Source organism: Nanorana parkeri, unplaced genomic scaffold, assembly GCF_000935625.1.
Source record: "Nanorana parkeri isolate BGI_ZX_2015 unplaced genomic scaffold, ASM93562v1 scaffold1130, whole genome shotgun sequence".
NCBI lineage: Eukaryota > Metazoa > Chordata > Amphibia > Anura > Dicroglossidae > Nanorana > Nanorana parkeri.
The window spans coordinates 275,299-288,815 of record NW_017307398.1 but is presented as its reverse complement, the minus strand read 5'-3'; the positions used below and the strand labels follow the sequence as shown (position 1 = coordinate 288,815).

Below are 13,517 nucleotides of genomic sequence, written 5' to 3'. Positions count from 1 at the left end.
ATAGATCAGGAAATGTCTCAGTGCCTGTGATTGGCGCTGCGCGCTGTCAGCTTCCTGGCGGGCTCGGCACGTGGAGCTGCAAACATGCCCAAGCCCATCCTTACTAGTAACCAGTAAAACAACCTTGTGAGGAAGAATGGAGAGGGAATAGCTTGAAAAGGTTATTACAGAACCACAGACAGAAACAGACTCAAACATCCCATGAAGGACTAAGGGACAATCTCTTTCAAGTCATCTGAAAGAGCAAAATCCATCCCTGAATAATAACCAGGGGTAAAAGCTTCCTATTCACACATGAGCATGAGCAAGGACTGACCCACAGGAGTTGGGATACCCTGCCAGAACAGCATGGGGTTTACCGATTCAAAGACCCCCCTGTCCCATAAATCAGTAGTCCACTGTAGCACAAAAGTCGATACACCCCCAAAATATAGAAAAAACGATATGCAGAGGTCCGAAAGAAGAGGGCAAGTGGAACTGCTTCAAAGGAAGTTACCAACAGGCCCAGAACTCTCACGTGGAGTCGCCGCGTTAGAGGCCTCCAGGACAGTAGAAACCAAGTGTCAGGAAAACCGCACACAGCAGATGGCGTCTGCGCATGCGCACGGCGTGACCCGCAGTGTCAGGCCGGGCACTTTCACACAGACGTCCGTGCGCGCGCATCTGCGACGTATTGTGGCGCCAAACGGGCTATTTAAGCTCAGCTCCTTCATGTCTCCAGTGCTGAGTACTCTTTCAGCTTGTGCCCTGTATCCTGTGCCTGTTCCTCGTTGTATCGATCATTGTTATTTACCCCGGCTTGCTCCTGACTCTGCTGACTTTCTGGTATCCTGACCCTGGCTTGTCTAGACGATTCTCCTGCTTCCTGCCTGTTCCTGCATTGCCCGCATGTTACCAAACCCGGCCTGTGACCCGACCACGAGTTTGCCTACTGCTATACAACCTCTCTGCCTGCACGTTGCTGACCCGGTCTGCCTGACTTCGTTTACTGTCTGCCTCCCTGCTGTGCGTTTATATTATCTCTCACAGCAAGAGACCGTACGAGTTAACACCTGGTACCGAAGTCCTCATCCAGGCACTCGTGCCCCGCTGTGCCCCAGGGTACCTGTCTTCTCTATCAGGCCTTCTGGGACCAGAGTTGCAAGAGAGGGGCCGCCCTCGTCATCTCAAGCTCCATCAGGTACGTGACACCAAGAGTAAAAGTGAAGAGCCAGGATAAGTCTTAGAAAAGAGAGGGTAGCTAGGGCAAGATCCAAAGACTCCAAGCACAGCGTCGATTCCAGAGCTGCATCCTGCAATCCTAGTAGGTAGGGACTGTCTGTAACACTTGTCTGTTGAAAATCGTTACAACTATTTCTGATCACAGATTATCTAGAAATCCACATTGGAATACGTTTGGGAGCTCAGGAAGACCAGGACAAAAGACAGAAACTCTGGCAAACACACTATGTGGAAAACAGACCAAACACTAGGACCACAAACTGTGCAGTATACATTGCCCACAGCAAACAAAGGCAGTACAGGTGTGTTGAAAGATGCCCATCTACGATACCTACAGAAATAATGGCTTCCTGAAAAAAAGGGACTATTGCAGATCAGATGGATTCCAATGAGAACCCTGGCATAAACTGAAAAGAAGTACCTTGTTAGCGGCAAGGTTCCCTACAATTAAAGTTGAGGTAGGAAGATGCCCTAGCCGCATGGGAGGAACTAAATATCATTCTGTGTGGTGCCAAACAGGCAATCCTCTTAAAAAGAAAAAGGTCCAACAGGGTCCTCTTAAGAGGTCCAATACATGAGCCCCAGTTGGAAGCAAGAACAATCAATGAGACAAAATCCAGAATGCAGGAGTCCCGCATCTAGTGAGGCAAAACATCTTACTGAAATCCAAGAGCTACCCATTTGCAGCACAACGGAAACCTGTTGTGCTGCACATGGATACCTGTGCAACCTCCCACCCCTCACGCAAAGGTCTTGACCACTCGGGGGGACCAGAGACACTTTCAGAACCAGAGTAAAGGGGTCATATGGAAAGACCGACCAGAAAACCCAGACCTCAGGGAGTGGAGAGGAAGGGGTAAATGAGTGCCTGCATATTCACAAGCAAAGACGACGCAGGACACAAGCCTGAATGGGAAAAAGGGTTAAACTACAAGACAGCAGTGGAAGACCAGCCCCCTTAGCAAACTAGCAGGAAGCAGAGAGGACAGGAGCAGCAAAAAAAAAAACAAAACACAGCAGGGGACTCCAAGAGGACCAGACAGGAAGTACACACCCGCAACACTGTGTACCCACTTAGAGCAGCAGCAATCGATCCAGTGCTCACACACGGGATCCTTTGATAGGGTTGGCGAATGGAGAGACTACAAGTCCTGTCTGCCCTCGTAGCAGAAGTACTTGTAGTTCTCAATGGAGGACACATGCAGTGACGTCACCGCACTTGTAGCCAATTCATGCTTCTTCCCGTCCCATAGCTGAGAGGGAGTCTCCATACAGACAAGGGCTGGTAGGAACAGTCTGCAGGAGCCAGAACATTGCATCCAAGAGCCACTGCTTGTGGTTGCAATGCTTTGCAGACTCAAATGCAAAAAAATAATACATGCAATTTTGTTTACTTTCAGTAATGTGTGTTCTTTATCTTTTTTTTTTGGCAAAAGCTACACTATGTCTTTAATGCCCTGTGCATGACACATGGCCTGCAAGCGGACACTGGATCCAAGGGAACTGCTTCCCCTACAGATGTCATACTATAAAAACAGCAAATGAACAGGAATCACCATCAATTAGTGGAAAATATTCAAACGATAAAGTCCATTTAATCGGACAATTCATCATACATGTTGCAATAATTATAACCAATGTTTCGGAGCCACACAGGGACCCTTCATCAGGGCAACAATGTGTTGCATTGTTGCCCATTGGTGCTTCCGTGAGTATCACTGGAAGCACCATTATTGTGATTCGGGCAGGAGACGCTGTGAGGAGTGCAGGGGGACATATTGGACTTTAATACTATAAAAACAGTTATCCCTCTCTGTACCCCAAGCTGGATATCACATTTTAGTAAGATGGTGCCAGAATAGTTCAAGAACCCTACACAAATCAAATTACCTGGTATGCAGGGCCTCAGGGATTTAGAAGAAAATTATGGCTTCAGAGGTGCAAGATCTGTAGGAGCTGCTCTACTGCTAAGTATTAGAGGGCTTAAGAACTCAATACATAACTACACATAACCAAACTTTATATGACTACAGTCGATTTTATCCTATTAAGCCTACTTCACACAGCTCATTCGTCTGGATCAGAGAGAAGTCTCCAGTAGGTTATATCTTCTGTCTACTTCCCAGGAATTTCAGTTTGACTTTAAATAATTTATAAGGCCTTAACGTCTGAACTATAACTGAGCATATTTTATTATGGAGAAGTGTTTGCCAAGGTTGGCACTTTTTTTGCTTTTATATTTTAAGACTAATTGCAAAGCTGTGTGGAGACCAGGGCATAACAGTTTATTCCAGAACTCTATGACCAGAACATTTTATACATAAACATGAAAATTGAGGGTGAATGCACCAAAACCATATAGTTACAATAAATGTGTGTTTTTCGAGAATATAAAAATAATTTGTATTAAGGAGCTGTGTCAGGCTTACACTAGTATACTGCAGGACAATATTATATCCTTCTCAGACTTTAAGCACAGGTGCTCCTGTTAATCACAAATTGATCATTTAATTCACGTCAAAGTTGAACTCCGGTCAGCTTAGAAAAAATGTCAGGCAGATTCAGGATCTAATTTTTGTTTACTCTGGGTACATGAGATTGTAGTCCATCACAGGAGAGAGCTTGGAGTGGTGGCTACTTTACAACACACACAGGGACCATGGGAAACAAAAGTAGCCACCCCCCAGAAGGAAGGATAGTGTCAGCACCAATTCAGAGATGATTTGAGGATCTAAAGCTGAATGATACACAAATGAACTACATTTCTGTTAATAGTTAACGTACTTAAATGCCTTTTTAGATTTACCTCCTGAGTTTAGTGTCACTTCAGACCCCATTCACACCAGCGCAACAGTGTTTTAGTGCTTTTTTCAGCGCGTTGTACCATGTTTTTTATGCTCGTTTAACAGGCGTTTGCTGTTTATATGCAAGAGCGTTTTAAGGCTCGCTTTCAGTTGTCCATTGAAAAGCAGTCTCAGCTGCAAAAATGCACTAAAAAAAGAAGAGCAAAAAAGTGCAAATACGCACTGCACGTTTCCATTGAAGTCTATGGAGCAAAATGAGCTGATAAGCTCCACAAAAGAAGCTCATGCACTATTTTAAACAACGGGAGCAATTTTTTTGCACGATTCAGCACGTTTGCGTGAAGGGCCCCCATAGGAATACCTGGGATTTTGATTTGCATGCATTTCAGCGTGGAAAAAAAAATGTGCGACGAAACACCCTGGTGTGAATGGGGCCTTAAGTAGATGAATTAATCCCCTTTAATGGTGGCCCAATGGCTAACATTAACTAATCGAATTTTTCCCAATTGGAGATTATGAACATTTAAATAGGCCTCCTAAATTTCAGAAAACCTGTACAATCTAAATTTACACTAATTTGCATTCTAAGGCATGGCTAGCTGTCACTATGGTCCTTCTCTTTGTGACCTCTTTTTTATTCTGACCAGCTTTGCCTGTGTATATGTAAAAAATGACTCCACAAGACTGTCATTATTTTACTGTACCGTTGTTTGATATGGATGCTGTACAACAGTTTTCATTAAAGGCTAAGTTTACCTTTCTGACTAGGTTTTATTTTACACCCAAATTCAGGGCTTAACATGAAACATGGTCACATTCCAACCCCCTCCACAAGCTTTGAAACACAGAACAAGGATGTAGATCAGGAAATTCATACTTAATCTAGGTCAGTGATTTAAACCTCAAAGGGTCAATATTACAGCCATGTAACTACCATTTCCACAAGTAAAGGTCAATAATGATACCCTCCATTTTTCTCTCAGGAGAGGTTTTCTTTTTTATATTTGGGTATATAACTGCTTAACATCCACTATACCTCAATCTATGCACAGGCAATTAATATTTTTTGTATGATCTGTACTCGCTTAGTGCTGCATTTAACCATAGACCTTGTCACCATAAACAGAAAATTGTCGCTCTTCATAATGATCAAACAGAGAAATCTTTATTCTCACTTTAGAAGACTCAGGTGCCAGAGAATCTGCAGTTAAATGTACTTCCTTTGACAGACATATTTTGTAAAGAAAGCAGCAATTTGAAGTTCTGCTCAAACAAAATCATATTTGTTTGCCATAAACCATAAATAACTTATGTACACTTTTTTTCATCTGTTCAGAGGTAGAGTGTGATTGTTTACTCACAGTCTTTGACAAATAAAATACAGAAGAAGTTCTGTTTGCCAACATCAAAAAACATTAACATGTTCCCCAGACATCTAGAATTCAACTCACAACTTCTTTATGAGCATTTACTATCAAAAAAAGAGTACATCAAAATAGGTTATATATGTTGTGACATACAGATTACCATTTTATCAATTTAATGCCATTATTTTGTATTAATGGCCTTGCTATTCAGGTTTCTAAAATATAATCTCTAGTTCATTGTATTTTAGGTACACAGTAGCTGCCCCAAACATTCTGTAGATTTAAAGGAGAACTATGAGGTGAGTGCTTTTCACTCACCTCATAGTTCTAGCCAGCCTGTGACAATGAAACTGTCACAGGTCGGCTCAGTAGATCGGGAAGTGAGCGAACACATACCGGCGTTCGCTCACTTCTCATGGCAGAGAGCCATGACAGGGGAGGGACTGGATTCCCCCCTCCGATCCTCCAGCGCTGACTGGCGGAATGGAAGGGGGAGGGGGCTGGTACAGCTGGCTCTAGATAGGCAGAGCCAGCTGTCACTCACGCAGCTGGGCGGATCCAGACATAATTGTCGGGATCCGTTTCAGCTGCGGCGTCTCAGTATACCGCAAGCTGCAGCTCGCGGTATACTGAGCTTTCGGTAACGGGAGGACGCTAGTTTGTGTCCTACCGTTACCCTTCGGAGAACTATGGGGAAAAGCCCTAACCCCATAGTTCTCCTTTAAAGGTTTAAGTGGTCACACAATTACAATTATCAGCAATGTTACCAACTGACTGTTTACAACTTATCTAGGAGGAGATAAGTACTGTACCTCTGGTTGCCACAATGGTCTCTCTTTTTGTGTGTGTGTGTTTACAGATACACAGATATATATATATACACATACACACATACCACATACTATATATAGTTATTCACATTACATTCACAACAATATTAACATGCATGTCCTTACCTATGTTTCTGTTTCGCAAACTTTAAGTCTTGCCTTGACTCTCCTTTGGACATAGATGAGAGAAGAGAGTCCACCTTCATAACCAAATCACTTGAACTACTTAAAAATACCAAAATGTGACATTTTTAATATACCATGATGCAAATACAAGAGATATGGTCAAGGAACAAAAGTAAAAGATATGGCACTAAATTAATTTAACAGTGGTATGAGATAACAGTTTAACATAAATATATTCAGGGATTGTATGCTGGAAATGTTAGAAATCTGTGAGGGAATTCAAAAACACATACAATAACTCACTAGAGCTGCAACAGTTAATCGATTTAGTCGATTAAAATCGACGATTGAAAACGTTACCAACGTTTTCGATCGTCGATTCGTCGGCTATCAATTGATTTCCCTGTTCGGGGCTCTACACGCGGCCTGAAGCACACGTCACACGCTGCTCACGTACTTTACACTTTCCATTTCACTATTGCACACCACTTTTTTTTTTTTTACTTCCACCGCTCCAAGCTTGCTCCCGTGATGGACTACAATCTCAATACAAACTAGTAGTCCATCACTGGAGACTTTTTTTTTTTAAATCCGATTAATCGAACGTAATAATCGGCTAACTAATCGATTATGAAAATAATCGTTAGCTGCAGCTCTAACTCACACTTATACAGAAACATAACAGTGCATCACATGAAAATATTCACACTGTTATGCCACCATTTTAATCTCACATTGCCATACCTGTGTATAAAGCTATGCACAACAATTTGTTACCTATTGGTTTAATGAACTATAACTGCTTCCAGTTATACCTTTGTTTTGTCAAATAAAAATAAAAATGTATCAAACAGAAATAATAGCTATTGGCAAGTTCTAAACCCCATTGAATGAGTGACCGAGGCCAGAACACAGTATTTTTCTTTTTTTTCCTCTTTATTATGCAAACTATTTTTAATAATAAATCCAATGTAGTATTTAGGAAGCATGTCACTTTTATGCTTGGATCATTCACGTTTTAGCTAGAACCACTAGGAAACTAACTTTGGCAGTAAAGCTTCAGGTAATCAGTAGATCATTCTATTGCTAATATTATACTGATTTTTTACTATGGATGTGCCAAAGAAATGTATACAGTTATGGCATTCAAAAAATGGCCAGGAGGCATTAGGCAACCCAATGCTACCAAGGCTTACTTAAAATACCTGGAAAGTGGCATAAAGTAGGAACTAGAGAATGTTAGACTGCTTAATATTTGTTCTTTCTAGAATACACATTTAATTGGAAGTAAAAAAGAACACGTCTATTCAAAGTTAAGTGTGCAGAAGTAGCTGAGCAATGTAGTTCATTCCATTGTTATTACAGACGAAGAGTGTTTCATTGCTCTATCATCCTCTTTAATTTGCTAAATCTCATCTGGTGTGTTCTTATTACAACTTCTCGTTTATTGTATTTTGTGTTCTCCACATAATGACTTTTTCTCAAAGTATTCTAGTGCCTTTCATAAGCTGGCATATTTTTGAAGGCATACTAATTGGAGGAGTCTGCTGTTATTTTGAAAATACTACGTGAATTGTTTTGGACTTTTGAATCAGTTTTCTAGCTTACACTATTACATAAAGAAGCAATTTACAAATCAAAGAGCATCACATTTTGTTTGAAAAGATGGTAAAGACATACCTTTCCAAGTAAAATTAATTTGTCTTTGCTGCTGCAACAGAGACCTTGTGCTTTGTGTTTTTTTAACTTGTCATTACAATTTAAAATGTGAGGTTTTATTATTAATATTTATAGTGGAACTTCAAAAAAATTGCTAATTTAAAGCTATGATAATATAGGCATCGATAAATGAAGCATAATACAGGGACATGCAGTTCTTGAAGAAAATGCTTCTCCAGGTTTCAATGCTGGTCACTTGATGCATAGTGTTCTGCAGCTTATATTACCATCAGCCAATTGTGTTAAGCTCAGAGGTACAAGGCTACCGCTACACTTGTGGCTTCTAAAAAAAATGTTTTGACAGAGTGATGAAGACCAGCCCTGGAAGTCGATTGAAGCAAACTGGTTTAGTTTCAAAGGTGGTGGTAGCCTAAGACCTGTTTAGCATCTAGCATAAGACTGCTCATAAGCAGGGGTATGAGTTGTAGCACAGCACTTTAAAGATACGAGTGCACAGATTTTCACTTCCTGGGCTAAAGAGTACATATAACTGTGTGTAAGGAAGCACACAAAGTCCTTTCAGCTGAGATATAATTTATCAAGAAACTGGAAAACATCTTAAAGACATTTTCTGGCCAACATGACTGTTCATGTTGCTCATCTATATTGGAGAATACTGCCATGAATATAAAAGGAGTTAGACTTGCAGTACTCACACTTTAAAACACGCATAATATATTTCCTAATTAATTGTGTAGATTTTGCTCATCTCTAGCCTTATGCCAACTAAATGATACCATATCTATTCTACTTTAGGGAAAATCTAATTTGAACCAAGAAACAGAAACTTAAAATTAGGAATATAACGGATAACTCAAATATAAAATGTTGCCCATAATTTCTTCATTACTTTTCAGTTTAACAGAAATGATTATTCTTGCCTTTCCACACTTTGCATTACTGCAGAACAAGTAACCCATTAGCATTTCTTTCTGCGTCATCCGTTGTCCAGCAATTTCAAACACAATGGAGAAACACTCTGTCAAACTAAAACCTGGAAGATTCATATTGAAAGTTGCATAAGGTTTATTAAATACCTGCAAAAATGTGCCTGTTCCAGCACAAGAGGGCGTGTAGCTAAACCTCTGTCAGATGGTAAGTGCAATATAACTGTAAAGTTCATTTTGAAGAAAACGTCATCATTTAAATGAGGAGATAATGGGCTATTAATTCAATAGACAGATCGAAGAGTGAAATATGTTCTTTTAACAAGTAAGTATTATCAGGTCCACTGAAAAACAAACAAACTCGCTCCTGGAGGTGTCATATGAACAATGGTTTGGGATCCAATTTAAAAACACTTAAATAATGTGCTGACTACAAGTTCCAGAAAGGAACTGGAGACTCTGGTACTAAATCACTCAAACTGACCCTTTGTAAGGGTATAATAATTTAGATCTACTTTAAACTGAAATCATAATAATGGGATGCTTTACTGCACCTTGCAATAGACTGAAGAAAAAAAGTGCCAATGAACTACAGAAAATAACCAGAGCATGCAGAAGCTGAGCTTCAGGTAAACATTTAAAATATACATTTAGATATATTTAACCAAAGTATTTGAAATTCTGGTCATTCGCTCTTGTCATTTACACAAATACAACACATACTGCACAAGCAGGGTGTTCACTGAAAGATTTCCTAAATCAGTCTTACAGCTTCCCAATTTTCTGCTCAAGAAACAATGTTCATGATGCAGATTTACAGTAAAATAAACAGAAGGCAGAGAGGTGACAAGAAGCTGCAATGTAGAATCAGGAAGTAGATATATTACCTGCCTGGCTATGCAGCATGATGGTAACACATACATCAAAAGGATTAGTTTAACAACTATACAAATATTTGGTAGGCAACACTGCACACATATTAGCATTGCAAATGTTTATTTAGATGTGTCAGGTTTTGTTTTTTTTTACAAAATATCAATGTAAAAAACCTAATATTTACCGTTTTGATGGAGCGGTCATCTTTTTCACAAGGTTCTTTATTTTTTCTGCTGAAGTAGTGTAAGTAATCTTTTCCAGCAGATGAAAGTCTTCTTCATGAAACTCTTCTGGAGTTATGTTGCTTAACAGCTGAAGAAAACAGCAATGATGTTAACATAAAACAAGTACATTATAAAAATTCTAAGAAGCATACACCCCCAGTGCCATCTAATCTTTCCCTATTATGGTGGAGCAATATGCCAATTGCCTACAGAAATATGGGAGCTACCACTGCTGAATTACTTTTAAAACAGCAGGTTGCATGGCTGTCATCCTCTGATCCTGGCTACACGACTGCACAAGTCACCAAAGTCACTGCATCCAATGAGTCAGAATATGCTTGCTGAAGGTCTGTGACTCACTATGTATTGAATTTGCACCTTTATAAACATATAGGCAATAGAAGCTCCCAGATTACTATCCGATTTTGTCACAAAATAGGGTAAATAATCCATGCCTGATATGATCACTAGGTCCTTAACCAACAGATAACAAATTGAAATTATGGACACTTTATTCTATAAACTGCTAGCATTCAAACCCAAGGACTATACGAGTTTTGACAAAGTTGCACCCTCTGTTCTCTTCCTAAAGCTGAGCTCCATGCACAAATTCTCCACCCTGTTCAATCAATTTACAAAACAACGTTTGTTGAGATTGGTGCTGGCAGAATTTTGGCCAATTCAGCAGCAATTGGACAAAATACAAGCCATGCATGGACAACTTTAATCTAGCCCCACATCTGCTCCACAGATCAGCTGCCTGTAGCGGTTTGTTGTCTTGGAGCTAAGGATGATGAATGGAGAGAACACGATGGCAGGGTATTGTGTGCAGGAAGTAAATAAACAAATGTCAATGCTTGTGGTATCTGTGCTATCTCAGCTCTAAGGCAACTAAAGATGGCCATACACTACTTACATTTTGGCCAAGTCCTGCTCACTTAGCCAAAATGGAAGTTGTGTTAACCCTGCTGGCACGATCCAACGGAACCAGGTAGATCATTATTGGCCAAATAGTGACTGCAGCCAATCAGCAACTGGCAGATGCAGGACGCCAAGCAGTGAGAATAGTGGCCCTTTATAACCTGCACGCCTCCTGCCTCTAATTGATCTCTGGTCACAGAGAATGGCAGGGATTAGGCTTTTAAGTGAACACGCTACAGAAGCAGAAAATTATGCAGAGTGCCCCAAGGGCCCGAGGAAAGGAGACATTTTGCAAAAAGAGGGATACAGAGCACATGGACAAGATATATATTTCTGAACTCATCCAACTAGAATCAGAACTAGAGCACAGCACATGAGTCCCCACATGAGTCCCAAGCAACTTAAGTGTGATCACAGATATAGACAGATAACAAATGAGTAACCTGTAACAAACATTATTCCCATAACTGGGCTACACTTATTGGACTGCTCGGCTAATAAGCAGTATACTGTATACCTGTACAGATACCGTCCCAAATTCAGACTGCAATCTAATATTCCTGCCAGATGTTTTCACACAAATGAATGTACTGTATAATCTAGGACCCAACCAGTCTGCCAGCATGCTTTGAGGTTCCTGATGAATTCTGTATCTAGGACCCCAGAGCTGTAGGCCAGTTTAGGAAAAGGCTTATTCAAATAGCTGCCTTTGCCAATGAAACACTCTACAAACATAATTCAGGTAACAAGGCTCAAGCATTTTACTACAGAAATATTGAATATTCAGCAGATAAAACAGACTGTTAAATTGATAGATTGTGGATTCAATCCATCCATTTCACTTCTGTTCCATTATAGGCGGCATAAGCCAGTGGCCAAAAATAATTCCCCAGAAAGTGCAATAAATAAAATAAAAAATAAACCGTTTTAGCTCACTGCAGGAATAATTGACAAAATAATTTAAAATGAGAGAAGAAAAAAAAAGGTAAAAAATGCAAATTTCAATATCTCTGTGATAATGTGAAAATAAAATGCATTAAATTTACTTGAAGTGTTAAACTATCCATTAAAGACTTACATAATTATCTTCAAAACACAGTGTAATAATTGCCTGTAAGCCTTTATTTATGGTTAAACGGCATGCAGAGCAGCACAAGATAGCCTATAAACCACAGCACTTAACTCTCTTTAACTGCATACACTTATGATTAGGCCATATTTCTCGCAGCACTACAAAGATTCAACCATTCTGCTATATCCAAGAATCAAATTCCGCAAGTGGAAGGAAAAGAGCTTTAAAATATACACATCTAGGTTTCCCTGTGCTTTCCCAGCAGTGCCTTAAATCGCACCCCTTATTTCAACAAAAAAAATAACAAACTGCTGCTTAATGTGACAAACTTAATAACTTAATTCCACCTATTAAAAACAAAGGAAAATAGTTACTTGGGGTAAAATAATGTGAAGGATCGTCAGTCACCTACACTGTTTCGAACAATAATTTAGAATACTGCTGCTGAAAAATGTTTTGTACAGTATAATATTCCTTTATTGTTTCTATATTTAACAATACAGACACATAAACATGTAAGCATCCTGTTAAAAGACTCTGCAGCTGAAAAATTATAGAAATCTATTGCTTAATATTTATTGAAATTTGTTTTCTATAGTGATGGTCAGAGGATAATTGCTGACCTTCTAATACACTTTCTGCAAATACAGTATCTTATTGTTAAATTACTATTCCCCTTGCACTTGCCTGCTTTCCTAAACAACTAGGACCTTACCTTTGGGTCAAGTTGATGCTTTATTACAAAGCTGCCATTCTCCAACATGTTGATACATTTACTTAACAGCTTAGTGTAAACACTATTTACGTTTTAACTTTTCATTGCATATGCCATCTCCTGTGAGAGGCTCTATATGTACTTTTTATCATGCTTTGGGACTGTAGCCTTTGTTATACTCCTAAGACAGTGATGGCGAACCTTTTTGAACCCGAGTGCCCAAACTCAATTTATTTATCTCAAAGTTTAATATTGCAGTTTGGGCGCTCGGGTTTAAGAAATGTTCAACATCACTGCCTAACGGCCTTGTACGGCTCTCACGGGGGACCCGAACTTCCCGGATCGCCTCTGTAGTCGGGCCGGTCACATCAGGCAGCGGCGGTGACCTCTAAACAGGCAGATTAGACGGCCGTTTGCGGGGGCCTCCTCAGTCCCCCAATCCCCCCAAGCCAGCTATCACCCACAGACTCCCCAACCTTACCTACATCCAGGCTGCAGCACCTCTGCTTGGCGGCCAGTGGAGGGGTCACAGGAGAGGGTCCTCACTCACGCTGACCCACATACCAGGATGTCGCTGTGGCTTTGGCTGCCTGCAGAGACGGATATCGTCTCCGCCTCCCCCAGGCTAAAGGTGCCCATACACCTTACGACCATCGCAAGACTTTTGTCTTGCGATGGTCGTATGCTTCTTGAAAGCCCGTACGATCTGCCCACCTTGGACGGGCAGATCGTACTTGCGATCATCGAAAGCCCGC

General features: G+C 40.4%; 1 protein-coding gene across 1 annotated transcript in view; it reads right to left on the bottom strand.

Moving 5' to 3' along the window:
• Positions 1-13,517, bottom strand: part of UGGT2 (UDP-glucose glycoprotein glucosyltransferase 2) — a 214,568-nt gene that overhangs the window by 81,804 nt on the left and 119,247 nt on the right. The window contains 2 exon segments of the mRNA XM_018568049.1: positions 6,349-6,444; positions 10,015-10,142. Coding sequence (XP_018423551.1) covers positions 6,349-6,444; positions 10,015-10,142 — 224 coding nt within the window.